This window comes from Pristiophorus japonicus, chromosome 15 (assembly GCF_044704955.1).
Source record: "Pristiophorus japonicus isolate sPriJap1 chromosome 15, sPriJap1.hap1, whole genome shotgun sequence".
Lineage (NCBI taxonomy): Eukaryota > Metazoa > Chordata > Chondrichthyes > Pristiophoridae > Pristiophorus > Pristiophorus japonicus.
The window spans coordinates 75,471,497-75,492,808 of NC_091991.1; the positions used below are offsets into that span (position 1 = coordinate 75,471,497).

At 44.7% G+C, this 21,312-nt stretch overlaps 1 protein-coding gene across 1 annotated transcript in view; it reads left to right on the forward strand.

The window, feature by feature from the left end:
• The window catches only part of LOC139280859 (sortilin-like), a 200,037-nt gene that overhangs the window by 93,972 nt on the left and 84,753 nt on the right, over window positions 1-21,312 (forward strand). Inside the window, exons 3-7 of the mRNA XM_070900614.1 lie at window positions 3,435-3,508; window positions 15,380-15,482; window positions 15,598-15,765; window positions 16,357-16,430; window positions 17,277-17,323. Of these exons, the coding sequence (XP_070756715.1) occupies window positions 3,435-3,508; window positions 15,380-15,482; window positions 15,598-15,765; window positions 16,357-16,430; window positions 17,277-17,323 (466 nt within the window). The remainder of the gene's footprint in view (window positions 1-3,434; window positions 3,509-15,379; window positions 15,483-15,597; window positions 15,766-16,356; window positions 16,431-17,276; window positions 17,324-21,312) is intronic.

Below are 21,312 nucleotides of genomic sequence, written 5' to 3' on the forward strand. Positions count from 1 at the left end.
TGTGGTGGATGCATATTTGAAGTGTATAATCATGTCATCCAGCACATCCACAGCTACCATTGAGAATCTCAGTGTCATGTTCGCGACACATGGTCTGCCTGACATTGTTAGCGACAACGGATCGTGCTTCACCAGTCTGGAGTTTCAGGAGTTTGTGAAACTCGATGGTATCAAACATGTAAGGTCAGCACCGTTCAAACCTGCATCCAATGGGCAAGCAGAACGTGCTGTCCAAATCATAAAGCAGAGTATGAAGCGAGTAACCCAAGAGTCACTGCAGACCCGCCTGTCATGCATACTGCTTAGTTACAGGACAAAACAACACACGCTTGCCGGGGTCTCTCTCGCCTTCTGAACTAATGATGAAGAGAGGTCTTAAGACCAAGCTATCTCTTGTACACCCTGACTTGAATAATCATGTTGAATATAGAAGACAAAGTCAGCAAGGGTATCACGATTGCGCAACTGTCATGCGATATTTCTGTAAATGATCCTGTATATGTTCTTAAATATGGTCAGGGTCCCAAGTGGATCGCTGATACTGTCATGGCCAAGGAGGGCAACAGAGTATTTATTGTCGAGCTCAAAAATGGGCAAACTTGCAGGAAACATGGATCAGGCAAAGCTGCGGCACACAGACGAACCGGAACAGTCGGAGGAAGAGGCAATCGACGACCAACCAACCAACCGACCCCCAGTCATCAGAGGACTCAGTGGTCATCAGTGAATCGGGCTTTCAATCACTGACCGGTTCAATGAAAATGGACTTTCAATCCCGGTTATGGCCATTGCCAGTCCCACTAGGTCAGCCACCCAGCCACCAGTCACAACAGACTCTGAACACTCACCCAAAGCTGGAGTTGAACTGAGACGGTCAACGCAGGAGCGTAAAATACCGGATCGTCTCAATTTGTAAAAGACTGTGTGAATATCTCAGAGCAGGGTATTGTTATGTATGTACTTTTGGTATCACTAGCCACTAGATAGCGTCACTGTTGGAGGCCATTGGGCTGCACGCATGTGTTTTCAGCCCAAGTATAAAAGGCCAGCCATTTCGTATATAAGCACTTTGGGCCTTAATAAAGTAGAGCCAAGATCATATTTCTTGGAGTTAAACTGTACTCAGTCTAACAGTTATTGCGTACACAACAAATAACAACACAGATAGTGCCTTTAACATTGAAAGACGTCCCAAGACATTTCATAGAGGTGTGAGGAGAGTGGACAGCCTACCAAAGAAGACGAGATTAGGAGGCTGACCAAAGGTTTCACGAAAATGTGAATTTCAAGGATAGTCTTAATGTAAGAGAGGAGGGTAGAGAGCAATGTTCCTCATAAGTTTGCAGCGTGGCTGCGCAGCTTAGCGGTGCCGCACATTTAAATGAACAGCTTGTGCACCCACAGTAATATTTAGAGGAAGCATTGGTAGAGAGTTGGAGGGTTTGAGGAGAGAATTCCAGAGGTTGGGACCTAGCCAGCCTACTGCCCATTGTAGAGACATAGGTGGTGGCAGGGGGTAATGCACAAGAGGGTGGACACATGAGGAATGATGAGGCTGAAGAATTCTGTTCAGAATCATCCTGCTTGGCCTTCCTAAGTTAGGACTCTGGCAAAACTGCTTGAGCTTTTTGATGTGGTGGCTGAAATGCTTTTGGTAAAAGAGGTTGCTGAACTATATCATTCTAAGGGATGAAAAGTAACCAAGTGGTATCAATACTGAGTTCATCCCACAAGTAAAGCGTCGTCTGAATTAACACAACTCAGTAGAGCAATCAATATCCAGCGACTGAATTCAATGCCCTGCTGGTTTGTATGAACTTTGTACCAACCAACACATACTAGTAGTCGCTAAGTCCATTTGTTATATAAATAGAGCAATTAGCCAACAATGAGGCTAGGTTTAATTACTGATGCATATAATTTAAGGGAGCATGAGAGTTTGAAAGGGACAATGAGTACACACCTCTCTCATGTTATTGTGGCACCAAACTACACACACAACACCAAACTGTTTTACAGATTAGCAGGATCAGAATTATTCACGTTGAGCTCATGATCTTGATTGAGCTGCCACAGAGGGTTAAAGAAGTAGAGAGCTTTGCGGTAAGGGATAAAGGGAAATCAGGGGCGGAGTCAACCCAAGTCACCAGTGGCTGTGTCACAACAGGTGCTGCCTCTTCATCCAAGAAATGGTGGTTTATGATTATGGTCGGAGAGGAAACATCTTTGTTTTGTGCCACTTGTGGATACAAGCCAAGTGACATGACTATGTCCTGTGCTGATGTTGCAGAATCATTTCATAGTTTAAGTGTACAGGTACTAAGGAAATGCTGAGCAATTCCTCAGGCAAAATGTTTATTTTTTTGCCTCTGAACTAAAATGTTTTGGTCTTTCCAGGATAAGCTGTTCGAACTGATTAACATACAATGCCTATTCTTTCAATAGGAAGCCAATTCACTGTTTGTTCGTTCCTCGCTCTCCATTAACGAGAACAAACCAAATTAGGGAAGCCATAGGATAATTTGCACAACATTCAGTACTCCAGTACATAAATAATACTTGAAAAATGCACTGCTTTGGATTTTTTTTAAAAGCAAGATGGCCAGTAGCATAAGTGAGATTTGTCCTCTTTTTGTTCCTGTTTGTGTGCATACCTCTTTCGCTAAGAGGGCGGGGCAGCTAAAATTACATGTCATAGTTCTTTAATCAGTTCAAGCGGAACCTGTTCTTGACCGTGTTGTGGAATGGCCAGCTCTGCCAATTTTTACCACCTTCAAGTGGAAACACTAGTTCTGCTAGATTTGACTCCCAGGGGAGAAATTCATCCTGTCTCTATCTGTGCCTGTTTGTCATATTCACTCCTCCGATGCAGAAATACACAATCCTACACGTTCCTTGTGTTGAAGTTAAGATTCATCATGCAATTTCCTACATTAAGTCCCTCTTTCCTAGGACCTCAAAACTGCAGAACTACTGTTTTCTAACACACTGGCAGTAAAATTCAATTGCACGGGTGCAAAATGGGTGGGACATCTGCCCAATTTTTTTTTTTCATTTCCATTTTAACCCCTGTGTTTTAACCTCTGAATCACATAATTGAGAATTTCTCTTTCTTATATACAGTTCATACTCTCTCTCTGTTTATTGATTATTATCTGGCTTCAAGGAAATGAACACCTGCTTCCTCAATAACTCACAGTTTGTGACAGTTTATAAAACTTTTTACTAAACAGTTCCCCCAGTATTTATGGTTATCTTTCCGACAGTGAGTGCAACATACACATACACATAGAGAGCTTAGTGGCAAAAGATAGAATATGCTTGTGGCATCTCTTTCCCCCACTTTTAGTAAACTTAAATTACTTGTTTTCTAGCATTTTCCAAAAATATTTTGTACTTTAGCACTAAAATTAATATGCACTTCAATTTTTCAGATCATTCTTGCCTTGACTACTTTCAACTTGCCACTTTCTTGGCTATTTGGCGGAACTTCACGACTCTACAGAAGGTAAGATCGTGCCGCTTGTTCTTGTACCCTGCAGTTCTGCTATAGAGCTCCACGTAGTAACATCTGCAACAGAAAAGGGGACTGATATAAAATCATATTCTTCTGAAAGGCAATAGAGGAGAGTAATTGTATAGAACTAGGAGGCATAGTTTCAGAATAAGGAGCCACCCATTTAAAACTGAGATGAGGAGGAATTTCTTCTCTCAGAGGGTTGTAAATCTGTGGAATTCTTTGCCCCAGAGAGTTGTGGAGGCTGGGTCATTGAATATATTTAAGGCGGAGATTGACAGATTTTTGAGCAATAAGGGTTGTGGGGAGCGGGCAGGGAAGTGGAACTGAGTCCATGATCAGATCAGCCATGGTCTTACTGAATGGTGGAGCAGGCTCGAGCGGGCAAATGGCCTACTCCTGCTCCTATTTCTTATGTTCTTATATACAGCACAGAAACAGGCCATTCAGCTCAACCAGTACATGCTCTACTCGAGCCTCCTCCTGCCTTTCCTCATCTAACTCTATCAGCATAACCCTCTATTCCCTTATCCCTCATATGCTTGACTAGCTCCCCTTAAATGCATCGATACTATTTGCTTCAACCATTCCCTGTGGTTGCGAGCTCCACATTCCCACCACTCTCTGAGTGAAGAAGTTTCTTCTGAATTAGCTGCAAGAGGTGGGATTTTTAAAAAAAAATTAATTCTTGGGATATGGCTCTCGCTAACAGGGACAGCATTTATTGCCCATCCTTAGTTTCCCTTGAGAAAGTGGTGGTGAGCAACGTTCTAACATTAGAACAGTGACAATACTCCAAACGTACTTCATTGACTGTAAAGCGCTCTGAGATGTCCGGTGGTTATGAAAGGCGCTATATAAATGCAAGTTTTTTAATTCTAAGCTGCGTACCTGTCTGGAGATTCCGCGTGGGCAGTTTACCGGCTTTTCAATGGGAGAAATTTTGAATGGGCTGCAAGTCCATTAAAGGGACCAAGCACCCAAAAGAATGAAAGGGCACATTGGTGGTGAGCTTTCTTCTTGAACCACTGCAGTCCATGTGGTGAAGATACTCTAACAATGCTGTTAGAGAGGGAGTTCCAGGATTTTGTTCCAGTGATGATGAAGGAATGGCGATATATTTCCAAGTCAGGATGGGATGTGCCTTTGGAAGAAAACTTGTAGGCGACGGAGTTCCCATGCACCCTGCTGCCCTTGTACATCTAGGTAGTGGAGATCGCGAGTTTGAGAGATGCTGTCAATAGCAACACATTTATTTAAAAAAGGGAAAAAGTTTCTAAGAGCCCTATTAATAAATGAATAATGATTATGTGCCTATGTAAGTAGTAAATTCATGTTGTTGTGTGATTTGCAGGACATCAATATAGTTACAATTAATCTTTAGCTGCAGTGGACTCATTTGTTTGCTCAGATTGGTAACTGAAGCAGTTTTGGGTCTCAACCCAAGTGTAATATACTGGAGAAAATCTTGGAAGTACTATAAACTTAGAAAAGTGTTTCTGCATGACCTAATCTGCTCGTGACTAGAAATGACCACAAGCCTATAGTTTCCGTTGTAACTGCTGCCTGTTATTGCAGCCCCAATCAGACAGCCGATGTTGCAAAATGACCAGAGGACCAGCCCTCGAAATGCCGCCTGCTTTGGGGCCAGTGCATTTTCTGGTGGGCCGTGGCAGTGGCTTCAAGCACTTCATTAAAGTATTAATTTGGGGTGCTTGCATGGTATTTCATGCTATTCTGGCATGCAGTGGCATCCGATGTAAATTCAAACCCATTTGAAATGGGTGTCAAGAGTTGCTCGGTCACGGCATGCTCACTGAATGTCATGGAAAGGGTGCAGTAATAAATAAAAAGGTAACTCTCTTTTAGCCATTTCTTAACTGGTTTTCTTATTTTTTTCCCGACTGGCACTTAAACACTCATGAGCCCTTGTGCCCGTTGTTCTAAATTATTATTTTTTGCATCATTGGGTTTCCTCCTAGCTGACATGTTTGGAAGAAGTGGAGGGAACCTAGGCAGGTTAAGCTGCACAAGCGATGTTCTGTGCCCAGCTTCCGGTGCCCACACATTTCACTCAGGTGGCTGATTCATGTTGGTGGAGGCTGCCCTTAACAATGAAACTGGGAAGATGGCAGCACTAAGCTATATGAATCCCTGAATAACCGTAATGTTGGATCTTCTTCCAAAGTACTTCAATCACAGTATGTCATTCTCTCAGCGGCAGTGTATGAAAGAAGGCATGTCAGGGTGTTCAACAGCCAGCGGAGCCCAATTGGCTACACCAGTCCAGATGCACGCAAACCTTGCTGAAGGTACACCTACCTGTTGATGACTGTGGGACCTGTCTTCCTCAGGTCTAAGCAGATGCTGGTCTGTGACATCACCTGCAGCAGCCATGCAGTATAGGGCTGGCACTTCCAGCGGAAGTATCCGTTAAGAACATAAGAACATACATAAGAACATAAGAAATAGAAGCAGGAGTAGGCCATACGGCCCCTCGAGCCTGCTCCACCATTTAATACAATCATGGCTGATCCGATCATGGACTCGGGTCCACTTCCCTGCCCGCTCCCTTATTCCCTTATCGCTTAAGAAACTGTCTCTCTCTCTCTCAAATTTATTCAATGACCTAGCTTTCACAGTACTCTTAGGCAGCAAATTCCACAGATTTACAACCATCTGAGAGAAGAAATTCCTCCTCATCTCAGTTTTAAATGGGTGGCCCCTTATTCTAAGGTTATGCCCCCTAGTTCTAGTCTCCCCTATCAGTGGAAACACCCTCTCTGCATCCACCTTGTCAAGCCCCCTCATAATCTTACATGTTTCGATAAGATCACTCATTCTTCTGAATTCCAGTGAGTAGAGGTCCAACCTACTCAACCTTTCCTCATAAGTCAATCCTCACATCTCCAGAATTAACCTAGTGAACCTTCTCTGAACTGCCACCAAAGCAAGTATACCCTTTCTTAAATATGGAAACCAAAACGCAGTATTCCAGGTGTGGCCTCACCAATACACTGTATAACAATAGCAAGACTTCCTTGCTTTTATACTCCATCCCCTTTTACAATAAAGGCCAAGATTCCATTGCCTTTCTGATCACTTGCTGTATCTGCATACTAACCTTTTGTGTTTCACGCATCAGGAGCCCCAGGGGGCCCACTGAACTACAGCACTTTGCAATTTTTCTCAATATAAATAATAACTTGCTCTTTGATTTGTTCTGCCAAAGTGCCTAACCTTAAACTTTCCAACACTATACTCCATCTGCCAATTTTTTGCCCACTCATTTAGCCTGTCCATGTCCTTTTGCAGATTTTTTGTGTCCTTCTCACACATTGCTTTTCCTCCCATCTTTGTATCATCAGCAAACTTGGCTACGTTACATTCTATCCCTTCATCCAAGTCGTTAATGCAGATTGTAAATAGTTGGGGTCCCAGCACTGATCCCTGTGGCACCTCACTAGTTACTGATTGCCTACCCGAGAATGAACCATTTATCCCGACTCTCTGTTTTCTGTTAGTTAGCCAGTCCTCTATCCATGCTAATATATTACCCCCAACCCCGTGAACTTTTATTTTGTGCAGTAACCTTTTATGTGGCACCAAGTCAAATGCCTTCTGGAAATCCAAATACACCACATCCACTGGTTCCCCTTTATCCACCCTGTTCATTACATCCTCAAAGAATTCCAGCAAATTTGTCAAACATGACTTCCCCTTCATAAATCCTGACTTCCCCTTCATAACAACAGCAACAAACAACTTGCATTTATATAGCGACTTTACCATAAGAAAAAACATCCCAAGGCACTTCACAGAGGCATAATCAGACAAATCGGATCAAAAGCTTGCATGAAGATTTGGGTATTAAAGGGGGGACCTTAAAGGAAGAGAGGGAGGTGGAGATGTTTAGGGAGGGAATTAGAGTGTGAGGTCTAGGTGGCTAAAAGCACGGCTGCCAGTGGTGGGGTGGAGAGTTTGGGGCTGTTACGAGTGGGGCTGTAGGGTGGCAACAGGTTACGGCTGAGGGTGCACCCTCAAGCCTGTCTCCATTTTCTTGCAGACATGCTATGAAGCTGACCCATGGGTATGGTGTCGTGGAGTGGCATAAGGCATCATTTCCATTTCTGGGAGGTAGCCATCAAATGGAGGGAGGGGGGTTGGAGGGTAAGGGGCGGCAGGTGCTGGGCTGCACCACCACTTGCTGGCACATGTGCCAACCAATTGGGATTCTTTTACTTCATCTTTGCGCATCACTTCTTTGCCCCCTTCGCCTTCAGTTTTAACGAACAATGCTAATGGATTGAGAAGAACATAATAAGAACATAAGAATTAGGAACAGGAGTAGGCCTTCTAGCCCCTCGAGCCTGCTCCGCCATTCAACAAGATCATGGCTGATCTGGCCGTGGACTCAGCTCCACTTACCCGCCCGCTCCCCGTAACCCTTAATGGTTAAAAATCTATCTATTTGTGATTTGAATACATTCAATGAGCTAGCCTCAACTGCTTTCTTAGGCAGAGAATTCCACAGATTTACAACCCTCTGGGACGGTTGATGTCTGTGTAGAGCAGTTGGGTCCAATTGCAGATACCCTCCCCAAACCCCATCTTGGAGAGCACGTCCATCAGGTACGTGTGTGATATCCTGTCAAAGGCATTCTCCTGGTCCAAGCTAATTAAGCAGGTGTCCACCCTCCTGTCCCGCACGTAGGCGATCGTATCCCTGAGTAGCGCGAGGCTATCTGAGATCTTCCTGCCAGGGACAGCGCAGGTCTGATACATACAGAAGTACACTTCCAGCAGGGCTTTCGATGTCCTTAGATCTCTTAGAATTTTTGTAACTCCATTTCAAATGCCCTCTTTTTAATGGTCCCTACACCTTTTAAATGACACTTGCATCCAATATTTTTCTCCTACCACTTATGTGCTCCCTACTCCTGCTCAGAACTTCCCTTGGACCTATGCTAATGAACTGACTTTGAAAAATTGGTTTCAATGGGAAATGAAAGTCAGGCACTTTCTGTAATCGGTAGGTGATCCACTCCACCAGCTTCCCACCAAAGCAGTGAAGGTGAGAATTTCCCCTTCAGTTGAGATTACCTAAAACTCACCGATCGTCATTCTGGCATTTCAGTAAGTCTAAGTGCAGTGTTTTAATACAGCTCAAAGATCAGTTGCCTTTCAGCCTGAAGTCCAATTAGCAAATCATCACCAGCAGCACGAAATTTAAATATTCATATTCTGCATAATTAAACTACAGTTGTAAAATCTGCATCATGGCAGCTTTGTATCTAACCCAGTAATTCTAACTATATAATGTGTGGGGTCTGTAACTGTGGTGATAGAAGCTTATTACCTCACATTTATTGTACATATGTGACCTGATATAACCTAGCCAAACAACCTTGTGTCTTTCTTCTGGCATAATGTTGGGGGGAGGGGGAAATCGAAGAGTTCAATCTCCGCACCAGTGAGCATTGCCTGTAACCATAACAACTCCTGCTGAGCTTTCTCAGGTGTGAATACAACAAACACGCACTAATGCTGCACAGAGGAGAGTCAAATCACGTCACCACCAGATGGTAGCATCAAGCGATGCTGATCTCTGACTCTATTGCCCACAGCTCGGAGTGTCTGAACACCATACTGTGACAGTTTAACAAGCACTGTGTGTGGTTCTTGCATTATCCTGCTCCCGTCCCGTAATATATTTGCTGCATGGGTTCTTTGCTTAAGAATTCATAGCAACACATTGCTATTAAGAACGAGTTGGTTTATTAGCAAAAGGTTTAACAATCACACGACACATTACCAGTTCATCCACCAGGCTCACAACCACCTGTCTCATCATGGACACCCTGAATCCAACTGGCTGGGGTTTTATTGAGTCTTGTGAACATCATGTGACTGGCTAAGCCACTCCCAACTCAACAGCTCTACAAACCGGGGAGCATACTCACAAGTGCATACATTACACATCCTCCCACCTAACTTGTGCTTATCCAGCCCATGAAAGGTTCCCTACCCTCCGGTCCAGCACCCAACCAACTGAGCTACATGGCACTATCAGCAGCATTGTGAGCGTCACCTATCACAGGGGATAAAATTCAACTTTAACGGCAGCACAAAATGGGCAGCAGTGGATGGGCCGCCCATATTAAAGGAAGCGTGGGTGGGCTGGATGAAACACTACGGATGGGCTACCTCTTGTTCCACCCTCCCCCCCTGCTGAAGTTGAATTTTACCCACATTGTGCTTTTAATTATCCATTACATCAAATTGATGACAGAGAAATGTGGGGTAGAAATTGAGATGCATGTGTCCGTTTTTCAGATGTAAAATGGCACAAGCCTACCAATTTAGCAGTGGGACGGTCTGTGCCCAATCTGCACTGCTGGATTAGTCAGGCCCGTCGTTTAGGTCTCCTGGACACATTGAATATCTTAATGAGGGACCTAATGCCTGTTGAAGGACTTTTCTACAATTTGTTTTCCCCATGACCAGGGCAGGCCCAACACCCGCCCTGCTCAGGAGGTCAAAAATCTTCCTATGGAGCCAAGAGTAGCGGGAAATCTCCCCTGACTCCACATTCATAGCGATTGCCATCCCCTCCCACTTCCTGCTCCAACACTTCCCCCCCCCCCCACCCCCCTGCCACCCCTCAAAACATATTCAAAATTGTTTTTTCCTGTGGGGGAGCTGCCGATAGAACCTCGCTTGGCACCGGCAGCTCACCCTGAATATGTGAATGCAGCCCGAGGATCAACTCCTGGCATTCCTCGCGACGCTTGGTTCATTTGTGTCCCGCTTACCCATCGCCCCATGGCTCGCTGACCCACATTGGCTCCCGGTTCAGCAACGCCTCGATTTCAAAATTCTCATCCTTATTTTCAAATCCCTCCCTATCTCTGTAATCGCCTCCTGCCTCACAAACCACCGCCCCCCCCCCCCCCCCCCCGCCCGCCCAAGATGTCTGCCTTCCTCTAATTCTGCCCTCTTGAGCATCCCTGATTATAATCGCTCAACCACTGGTGGCCGTGCCTTCTGTTGCCTAGGCCCCAAACTCTGGAACTCCCTACCTAAACCTCTCCGCCTCTCTACCTCACTTTCCTCCTTCAAGACGCTTCTTAAAACCTACCTCTTCGACTAAGCTTTTAGTCACCTGCCCTAATTTCTACTTATCTCAAATTTTTTCTCTCATAATACTCCTGTGAAGCGCCTTGGGACGTTTCACTATGTTAAAGGCGCTATATAAATACAAATTGTTGCGAGCGCCGAGTATGATTCCAACACTAGGCAAGCCAAAAATCTAACCCCTTTTTTTTTTTAAGTAACCAACCACCACAAAAATAAAAGTACCACATGAAATAAACGACAACCAAGTTACAAGCACAATCCTGTTCAACCACTGTGCCATTAGTGGGGACTAAATTACCCCGAAGCATTCTGACTTCCTGCTTCATTGCACTCAATGCATGAAAGGTGCAAATATAGTTTCTATCTACTGCAACATTGTTAGTTTATTTTAAATTTCTAAACAAAGTCTTAAAGCTCAAACATACATAAATAAAAGCTGTAGAAATGCATAGAAGTTGCCACATGGAATACAGGCCATTGGGAAATTGCATTGTGTGATAATAGTGCACGCATGCCTGACTCATTTGTATGGAAGCCTTTTGCACACTTAACTATTTTAAGAGAGGCATTGGACTTTATTACATTAGCAGACAAAAGGATGTTATACAAGTATTTGTGCACTCATTTTTCACGCAATTATTTTCAAACTATCAAAAACAGTAAACGCAACAGGTTACCTCCCACTTCTTCTTTTGTATTTGCCATGCCTATATTTTCTCTTTTGCCATTGTCTGCTCCAGTTTCTTACTCGTACATTATTCTTTCACCTCCATTAATACTCCTCGGGCTGGAAATTTGTTCCGCCCATTTTGAGACATTAATCCTGTTGCAGCAGTAACTGTAGCGAAAAGTTTGCGCCATCTGCCGCAAAATTAGTTTTATTCACACCAAGAGGGAAAGGGAGCACTAAATCAGTCACTCCACAATTCTCCTGGGGAGGTGGAACTGAAGGCCGCTACGTCCCCTGGACAGCCGATTCTTAAAGGCATGGTAAGCTAAGTGTGCGCATGCACAGTTTAAACTTCTCACTCTGATCAGAGTGGGAAAGTGGAGAAGCAAGCAGGTCACCAGCATGCCCACCACATCTCGCCCACGGCCATCGACACCTTAATCGAGGCGGTGGAACGTGCTGCAACCATCCAGTGAAAGGAGGCCCACTCCGAGAATCTTCAGGAGACTATGGAGGGAGGTGGCCCCGCCAGGAACATGGTGGCCAGAACTGCAGCACAATGTTGCAAGAAGTTCAATGACTTCACTAGGATCGTCAGGGTGAGTACCCTTTCTATTAACGTTGCAATGCCATAATGTGAACCTCACTGTCTCACACAATATAAAGTTTTTTCAGTACCTGCTCCTTCACTATGTGTACCAGTCCATGCTCTTCATTGGTGAAGCCACCTTCAGCCTCAGTTCAGCAGCCATGCCCTGCCCATCTAAGTGTCGCTCACCTTTTTGTTCCCTACTCCGCCTCACCCCTTCTCGCACTACCGTTTCACTGTTGATATGTGTTCACAATACTTCAGCCTCCTGCTTAATCTTAGGTGATGGTCACCTAATATCACTGTTCACACAGCCACTCTGTGCAGCCACGCACATTCAAATGGAGATCTGCACGCTTCCATACAGTAGCAGCTATTCAACTATGGAAGGCACATGTGGCACACTATGAGCTGCACAGTCACTCACATCTTGTGTTTCTTATTGCAGCCAAAACTGGCACACAACAATTGTACATCTCTCTCTGGAGTAAAAATAAAACGGGGAAGATGGCTCAACCGTGGCTAACAAGGAAAATTAGAGATAGTGTTAAATACAAGGAAGAGGTATATAAATTGGCCAGAAAAAGCAGCAAACCTGAGGAGTGGGAGAAATTTAGAATTCAGCAAAGGAGGATAAAGGTTTAATTAGGAGGGGGAAAATAGAATATGAGAGGAAGCTTGCTGAGAACATAAAAACTGACTGCAAAAGCTTCTATAGATATGTGAAGAGAAAAAGATTAGTGAAGATAAACGTAGGTCCCTTGCAGTCAGAATCAGGTGAATTTATAATGGGGAATAAAGAAATGGCAGACCAATTGAACAAATACTTTGGTTCTGTCTTCACAAAGGAAGACACGTAACGTTCCGGAAATACTAGGGGGACTGAGGGTCTAGCGAGAAGGAGGAACTGAAGGAAATCCTTATCAGTCAAGAAATTGTGTTAGGGAAATTGATGGGATTGAAGGCCGATAAATCCCTAAGGCCTGATAGTCTGCTTCCAGAGTACTTAAGGAAGTGACCCTAGAAATAGTGGATGCATTGGTGATCATTTTCCAACAGTCTATCGACTCTGGATCAGTTCCTATGGACTGGAGTGTAGCTAATGTAACACCACTTTTTAAAAAAGGAGGGAGAGAGAAAATGGGGCATTATAGACCGGTTAACCTGACATCAGTAGTGGGGAAAATTTTGGAATCAATTATTAAGGATGAAATAGCAGCGCATTTGGAAAGCAGTGACAGGATCGGTCCAAGTCAGCATGGATTTATGAAAGGGAAATCATGCTTGACAAATCTTCTGGAATTTTTTGAGGATGTAACTAGTAGAGTGGACAAGGGAGAACCAGTGGATGTGGTGTATTTGAACTTTCAAAAGGCTTTTGACAAGGTCCCACACAAGAGATTGGTGTGCAAAATCAAAGCACATGGTATTTGGGGTAATGTACTGACGTGGATAGAGAACTGGTTGGCAGACAGGAAGCAGAGAGTCAGGATAAATGGGTCCTTTTCAGAATGGCAGACAATGACTAGTGGAGTGCCGCAGGGCTCAGACGTCGGGTGGTCATGAAAGGCGCTATGTAAATCCAAGTCTTTCTTTATCGTAGCACATTGCACGGTCAATATTGCCTGCATCCCTCAGCTTCCTCCATTCAAGCGAAGCGGTGCATTATGAGTCACTGACGTGTGGCCCTTGTACCAGCAGCATTGCCACGGTGCCTCCTTCATGATGCTGCTCCTCCTCCTGGTTTGGCTGGCCATTCAGGGCCTCGGCAGGCTCTTCTTCCTCCTCGAGGTGGGGCAATGCCTGGGCTCTCATTATGGCCAAATTGTGCAGCAATGTATAGCGACACCTGTTGAGTAGAGTATTGAAGGCTGCCTCCAGGCATCAGAAATGCTGCTCAGCACCCCTATTGTCTGCTCGATGATGTTGCGGGTGGCCGCATGGCTGTCACGGTGTGGTGGGTTTGCAGCGGGGGTCATTAGCCAGGTGCCTAGGGTGTATTCTTTGTCCCCGAGCAGCCAGCCACGCCTCTCCCCTGTGCTTAAACATTCATGGCACAGTGCTGTCATGCAGGATGAACGCATCATGTGCGCTGCCAGGATAGCAGGCATTCACTGCGAGGATGTGCTGGGTGTGGTCTCCCAGCAGCTGCACATTGAGGGAGTGGTATCCCTTTCGGTTTCGGACTACCTAAGTATTCTGGAATGGTGCTCGCAAGGCCACGTGCGTGTAGTCAATGGCTCCTTGAACCATCGGGAAGCACGCTATCCTGGCAAACCTATATGACCGCTCATTCTTTTTATTCTTGCTCTTTGGGAACGTTATGAAGTCTATTCTTCGTCTGCACGAGTCATGTCGTGGATGCAGTGATGTGCAGTGAATTGAGATACTGCATATATCCCCTAATGCAGCTTGGAAGAAGCCCGAGGCATAGAAGGTCAGCATCACAGTGACCTTCACTGTGACAGGCAGCGCAGTCCTGGTGCTGATGTCCGGCTGAAGGTCTTCCTTCAGGAGATGGCATATCTCTGTGAGGACCTCCTTTCGGAAGCCCAGCCTTCTGACACACTGCTCCTCCAACATGTCCATGTCCGAGCATTGCTCCCGGTAAACCCGTGGGGAGTATGGCCTCCTGTCCCGACATCTACGGCGTGGTCTCATTCGTGAGCCAATATGGCTAACATGCCTTGCATCTTCTCTCCGCCTAACAAGAGCATGTAGAAGGTGACGCTGGCGTGCTAGTAATGCACCCATTAAATTCTCAAACTCAAGGTCAGATAAATCTGCCGCTGCCAAGTAAGAGGTTCACGCACAGTGCTTTGTCAAAATGTGTATTCACTGTGACCTCCGATAAATCCTCTTGCACCTCCCTTTAGATAGCTTGCAGGTATGGCTTATAGAAGGTGGGACCGCCTGGTTTCTCCGGCGTGTTCAGCGGAGGACACTAAATGAGGCGGCCACACCTAATTTTGCGAGCGGGGCGCTAGCGGGTCATTGCACGGGTACTGATGTCATGATCTGACTGACAGTACACAGCAAGGCGGTAGCGTTTTGCGCCGGTAAACCTCAACCAAAATTACAAGCAGCGCAGCCGAGCGGCAAGTCATTCGAGGCGCATTATCGCTCCTCTGGGGTGCAAAATGAGGCACTACACAACCAAATTTCTCCCCCCTCATCTTTCAGTTTTCTGTCCTTCATGTATGTGTTGTTTACTACGCTGCTCTTTACCTCCTGCTTCTACATCTTTCCACCCATTAAGCATTTAGAAGAATGGAGTTTGATAAACTAATCCCAATTCAACGCTGCCTCACCCTCCCCTCTCTTGGCAGGGTGAGGAATGAGAATAAATATTGCTGGCCCTTCTCTTTTCGGGCCGTAGAGCTAAGGAAAGGAGCAGCCTGGTTTTTATTAATTCTACCTTATTTAGTGACAATATGGATAAGTGCTGTCCTTTGAATTACAGTGAGGATTATGGGAAAACATTTGCTGATATCTCGGACCTGCTCGTGAACTATTATATACGGCAAGCATTTGGAATTAATGTAGGACCAGTGCATTCCAAAAAGGTGAGAATCTCAAAAAGTTGAAGCAAGCAGTTTCCTTTTTCGACACAAGCTAGGAAACCCGACACGATTATTAATAATGTGCAACTTTTTCTTATTTTTTTTTAAAAACACAAAGGCCATTCTGACAGCTATTGAATCGAATCAAAAAGGCCGTGGTGGTATAATAATTCGATCGGTCGATTCCGGCAAGACATTTCATTCTGTCCGTCTACTCTTCCACCCTAGCGTGCCGATGGTCTACAACCCCGTCAATTCCAACTACCTGCTGGCCTACAGTGTTGATGTGAGTAACCCAAAGACAAAATCAGCCAAGTTTATCTTTTAAAGTGTCAGCTGTGGCTCAGTGGATAGCACTCTTGCCTCTGAGTCAGAAGTTTGTGGGTTCAAGTTCCACTCCAGGGACTTCAGCACAGAAAATCTAGGCTGACACCCCAGTGCAGTGCTGAGGGGGCGCCGTCTTTCAGATGAGATGTTAAACTGAGGCCCGTCTGCCCTCTCAAGTAGACGTAAACGATCCCATGACACTATTTTGAAGAAGATAATAGCAGGGTAGTTATCCCTGGTGTCCTGGCCAATATTTATCCTTCAATCAGCATAACAAAAAAAAGATTATCTGGTTATTATCACATTGCTGTTTGTGGGAGCTTGCTGTGCACAAATTGGCTGCCGCGTTTCCCACATTCCAAAAGTACTTCATTAGCTGTAAAGCGCTTTGAGATGTCCGGTGGTTGTGAAAGGCGCTATATAAATGCAAGTCTTTCTTTAAATCTACATCCTCTTCCATCGTAACTGATTGGCTGTGAAAAATTTTAAAATTTGTTTTTTAGCGAGTACATTTGGTCGAAGCTCTCACTGTTGTTTTCTCCCGTTGCAGCATGACCTGTGGCTTTCTCGGAACTTTGGCACCACGTGGATAAAGCTCCATATATTTGTCTATACGTTTTCATGGTAAGTTACAGATTTAAAAAAAGACATTTGCAATCCATCTTGCGTAAGACAGTTCTAGAAAGTTTGTTTTGTAGCAGCACGTTTCTAACACTTGGGGAAATTGTACAATAGTTTAAATCATTTTGCTATTGTTGTACATTAAATAAAGTACTCCAGTGATGGTAAATTTAAAAGTGTTATCTATTGAATTCTTCGCCCCCCTCACACTTCCCTTTGCTGACAATGTTGTCTTTTCCCATCTCACTTGAAGGCTTTATGATATACAAAATTGATGGGAAAGAAAAGACTGGCTGGTCCATCAAGTCTGCCCCACGCATGCTGCTGGAGCATTGTGGCCAGACACTCCCTCATACCACCTCCTCCCTTCCCCCTCCCGCAGCCAAGTGATCCCCTGAGAGAGGGGGGAAGGATAATAGAAATGTAGGGCCAATAAGGGAAAAAATTCCTGTTCCGACCCCCTCAGGCAATCAAAACAAGTCCAAGATATCATTGTTACATAGGAACAGAAGTTGGCCATTCAGCCCCCCCCCCCGCCCCCCCGAGTCTGTTCCGTCATTCAATTAGTTCATGACTGATCTGCACCTCAACATTTACCTGCCTTTGCTCCATATCCTTTGATACTCTTACCTAACAAAAATCTACCATCAAATCATTCAAAAATATTTCCAAGGCTTCATATATAGTGTATTATTTTGATATGCGCTGTTCATTGTTGTACAGGCGATAACTGCAGCCATTTTGTGCACAGGTTTTATGACACTGTACCATACCTTCATGTTGTTTTCTGATCAGGTAGCCTTATGCATCGTAATAATTTCTCATGGGGATAATTTCTTTGACTCTTAGGGGACCTGGCAACACTATTTTCTTCTCAACTCATCCCAATGCCATTTGTAAGTTAACTTATTTTTCACAATTTATTTAAAACCTGAGTAGGTTCTTTCTTACTTAATCCTCTCGCGTGCTCTCATATTCGCTCTCTCTCACTCTCTCTCTCTCTCTCTCTCTCTCTCTCTCTCTCTCTCTCGCTCTCTCTCTCTTTTTCTCTCTTTCTTTCTCTCTTTCTTTCTTTCTTTCTTTCTTTCTTTCTTTCTTTCTTTCTTTCTTTCTTTCTTTCTTTCTTTCTTTCTTTCTTTCTTTCTTTCTTTCTTTCTTTCTTTCTTTCTTTCTTTCTTTCTTTCTTTCTTTCTTTCTTTCTTTCTTTCTTTCTTTCTTTCTTTTTCTCTCTCTCTCTCTAATATATTTACTGTTAGTTGAAGTGTAATTATTGCAGTGATCTGATATGCATGACCATGCTTTCAGTAGCATTGTGGTGGTTTTCTTTGTAAAAAATGTTGGAGGCTATACTCGTACTGCCTGCCCTCCATTTATTTAGGCAAGTTCCTCTCGATGATCCACTGCTACTGTCCAGTGCAGCGCTAGCCGTCCACATCATACGATCCCAGGCTCAGTTCCCTCTCTGAGCTGAGCTATGTGATCTCATCCAGTGGAGTGCTACAGTTAGCCCGACATGCTTGGACTGGGAAAGGAGAAAATTGAGCCAGACTTCCCAGACCCATGATCCAGGGGCTCGTACTTTTTCATGGGCAAGATTGGGTCCGTTGCCCTCTACTCTACAGTCAAATAGCCTGCTGACACTTTCTGGGGGTGGAATCAGACTGGGGCGGCAACACACAACGGTTGATAGCGAATCAGCAGCCTGTTTTACACCCATTCAAGTCAATGAAAAAGAAAATTGGGCGGGGTGTAAAACGGGTGCCGCTTTGCTATTGCCTGTTTTATGCTAGTACGCTAGATTAATTACACCCCCATTGTCTCGTCCCTTAGTCGAAGAATTGCACTTGTACAAGTACCACATGATTGCCAACACCTGTAGAATTGTACTTTAGTAAAAGTCAGGACAAGAGGAAGGGAGAATCTCTGGGAATAAAAGCCATTGAGATACTTTTGCTTTGGCAAATACATTCAGTTACCACCAGCTGGGAACACTACATTCTGATAAACAGTATCTTAGCCTTCAACCAGCAGACTGTTGGCATCAGATTCAATGCGAGATGAATTTATTCACATTTGTCGCCTCAATAAAAGAAAAAAGAAAGACTTGGATTTTTATAGCGCCTTTCATGACCACCGGATGTCTCAAAGCGCTTTACAGCCAATTAAGTACTTTTGGAGTACAGTTACTGTTATAATATAGGTAAGCATCAGCACGCAGGAGGGCGACGGCTGTGAAGAGGGCGACTGGATTGGACGTCACCAAAATCCAGGTCGCTGATTGGAGCGCAGGCAAGTACATCAGGAGCGGCGAGAGATTGCAGAGCAATATGATCGGGGTGCAGGAGAGACATGAGTTTGTGGACCAGAAGAGGCGAGTGCACAGGGGCAGCACGAGCCAGCACACATTGCGATGTGTGTGCGCACTAGAGCTGGCCTCCAGTCATCCTGGTTAATCCTTGCCACTGGACCAAGACCTAGCTCTGTCAAGCCATGTGATGGCTGGTGTGCAACGGCCACCGCATGTTAAAAAAATCCACGCACAGGCATCTTCCACCCTTCAATATGCAGTTCGGAACCTGGAATATTAGGTCCTTCATTGAAACACCTGTGAACTCATCCCTTTTTGATGTGGAAGCAAGTCATCCTCGATATGAGGGACTGCCTATGATGATGATAAGCAGAAGTGAGGCATTTAACCTAAACTGGTGAATGTGACAGTCCTTGCCAGTGTTGGTTGGGGGGGTCAACTATGGTGTACAAATCCAAAGTGTAAAGATGAAACTTCTCCAAAGCAGAACTGCTTGCTCAGGTCAAATGTTAAGCCTTTTTGGTATAAAACGTGTTTTCTCGAAGGCATAAGAAAGCTTGGACATTGATTACATGTAAAGTCAACATGGCTTCCAAGATTCCATGAAGTGCACAGCATTGCTTTAAGTATATCAGTGAAAGGGCAACAATGGTAAGTTGATTGCACATTACAGTGAAGAAGCCAAGAAATATTTACATGAAAAAACAGACTAATTTGGCCGGAGTGCTCCATTGCCAAGTCTGGATGAGAGCGACAGGCTCCCTCAAGATGAGAATTCATTGGTAAGTGTGAAATATTTATATATATATATATATATATTCCATAAAAAGCTGTGAAAAATATTCTGAGCCCAAACCTCCTCGGGCCCACTGGCATTCTGGGATGGGAGGCTCCACGCCGGCTGAGACCCAAGCAGGACCTGGAAACGCAGGTCTCTTCCCATAGAGCCTGGGGTGGGAACTTGTGCCTGCCCTAAGCGTGGCCTGTGACATCGGAGGAAGGAGGGGGAAAGGGGAAAGAATTTTTCATCCCGGAAATTTCTTCAGTTCCTGCTCCCATTCTGCCCAACGATCTGGATGCCGGGAAGATCCCCTTGTACAAATCAGTTTAGAGGAGGAGGTGGGGTCCACTTGCAAGTTCTTGGCTTGGGCACCACTGGAACCTGGCTGGCACATTCTGTAATATCCACTTCCTTATAAAGAATGTCGACCGGCTGGTGCCAGCTGGCCTCTGTTGCTTTTTCCTCCCCCTCTCCTCCAGTGGGCACCCAGAATGTGTCCGTACTGGTGCAGGTGGCGGCCAAACGTATTTAAATGAAATGATCCAGCTCCGACCCCAGAGCCTCTAGCTAGTTTGGGATCGGAGGCCAGCAGTGCCAGTTTGATCACTGGTGCAATCAGCCCGAGGATTTTGCAGGCCCCCTGTACCCATACTGTTACGTTGCAGTTGAACTGCATGAATTATTCAGCGCCTCTCTGACGTCTAGAGCAGTCCTCCTACATTTCCAACGCATATGTCGTCCAGAGGAATTAACGGAATGATCTAATTTGTGTCCTAACAGATGGTTCATCTTCATTAATGCCAATTGAATTCAATCCTGAAAAAGTTAAGGTTGCAGAGAAGGGCAGTGAGAAGGTTTTTGAAACTTTCAGGTGATGGAATGAAGATCCAACAACACCAAACCAAGGACTGTATTGTACATCGCACTGCGAAGGACCAGGCAAATTGTTGCCAGATCCTAACTGGGCTCCCTCAGAAGTATATCGTACAAGACCAGGGCCCACTGATGCTTATCCACTGTTTTGAGAGCCTGTTAGAGGGGGTTATGTGCTGTTTTCTGAACCGTTAACTGTGCCCATGTCGGTATGCAATGCGATAATGTCCAGATATATAGTCACACGGTTACTTTGCCCAACATTATGCAGCTTGCTCACTGCACTGCAGTGATGGCAGAAAACTTCCTCCGTGTTGCTCCAAGAACTTTGTGTAATCACCAGAAAGCCTATTACTACAGCTTTGAGACTCATACCTAGTTTTGCTGTCTCTGAGTTCACCTTGGTGCTCCTCCTCTCCACCCTAATCCCAAAGCTTGGCAGCCAGTGCATTGTAGAGCCATGAGGAGAATGAAGTGATGCATTTTTAGAACACCGATACAATTGTAATTGCTATCATTATGTCACTTTAATGGTGTTTTTATAATAACTGTTGTCCTGTGGCACAAAGGTCCAGCAGTGACTGAAACCATGGCGAAAGTGCAAAATTTCCATATAATAATGCATATTTTTGTACTATTTTTCTATTGCTGTTCTAGTGAAGGTATATGTCTATTGGCTTGAAAGCAGAAGTGAAAGTGTACTTTTACCTGTATGTATTTATATGACCCTGAAGTAAAAAGAATTATTTTCCAAATTTCTGTTCCCAGCCTCTTCTTTCTGCCTCCATACCAGTTTTTTTTTCCATTTCTATTTTATGTGGTTCAAAGCCTTTGATATATTGGCTGCTCAATCTCCTGGATGCAACAGTTGGGGCTCAATGCTCCCCAATTATCTGCGCCGTTTTTTTGGCATGCATTGTTTT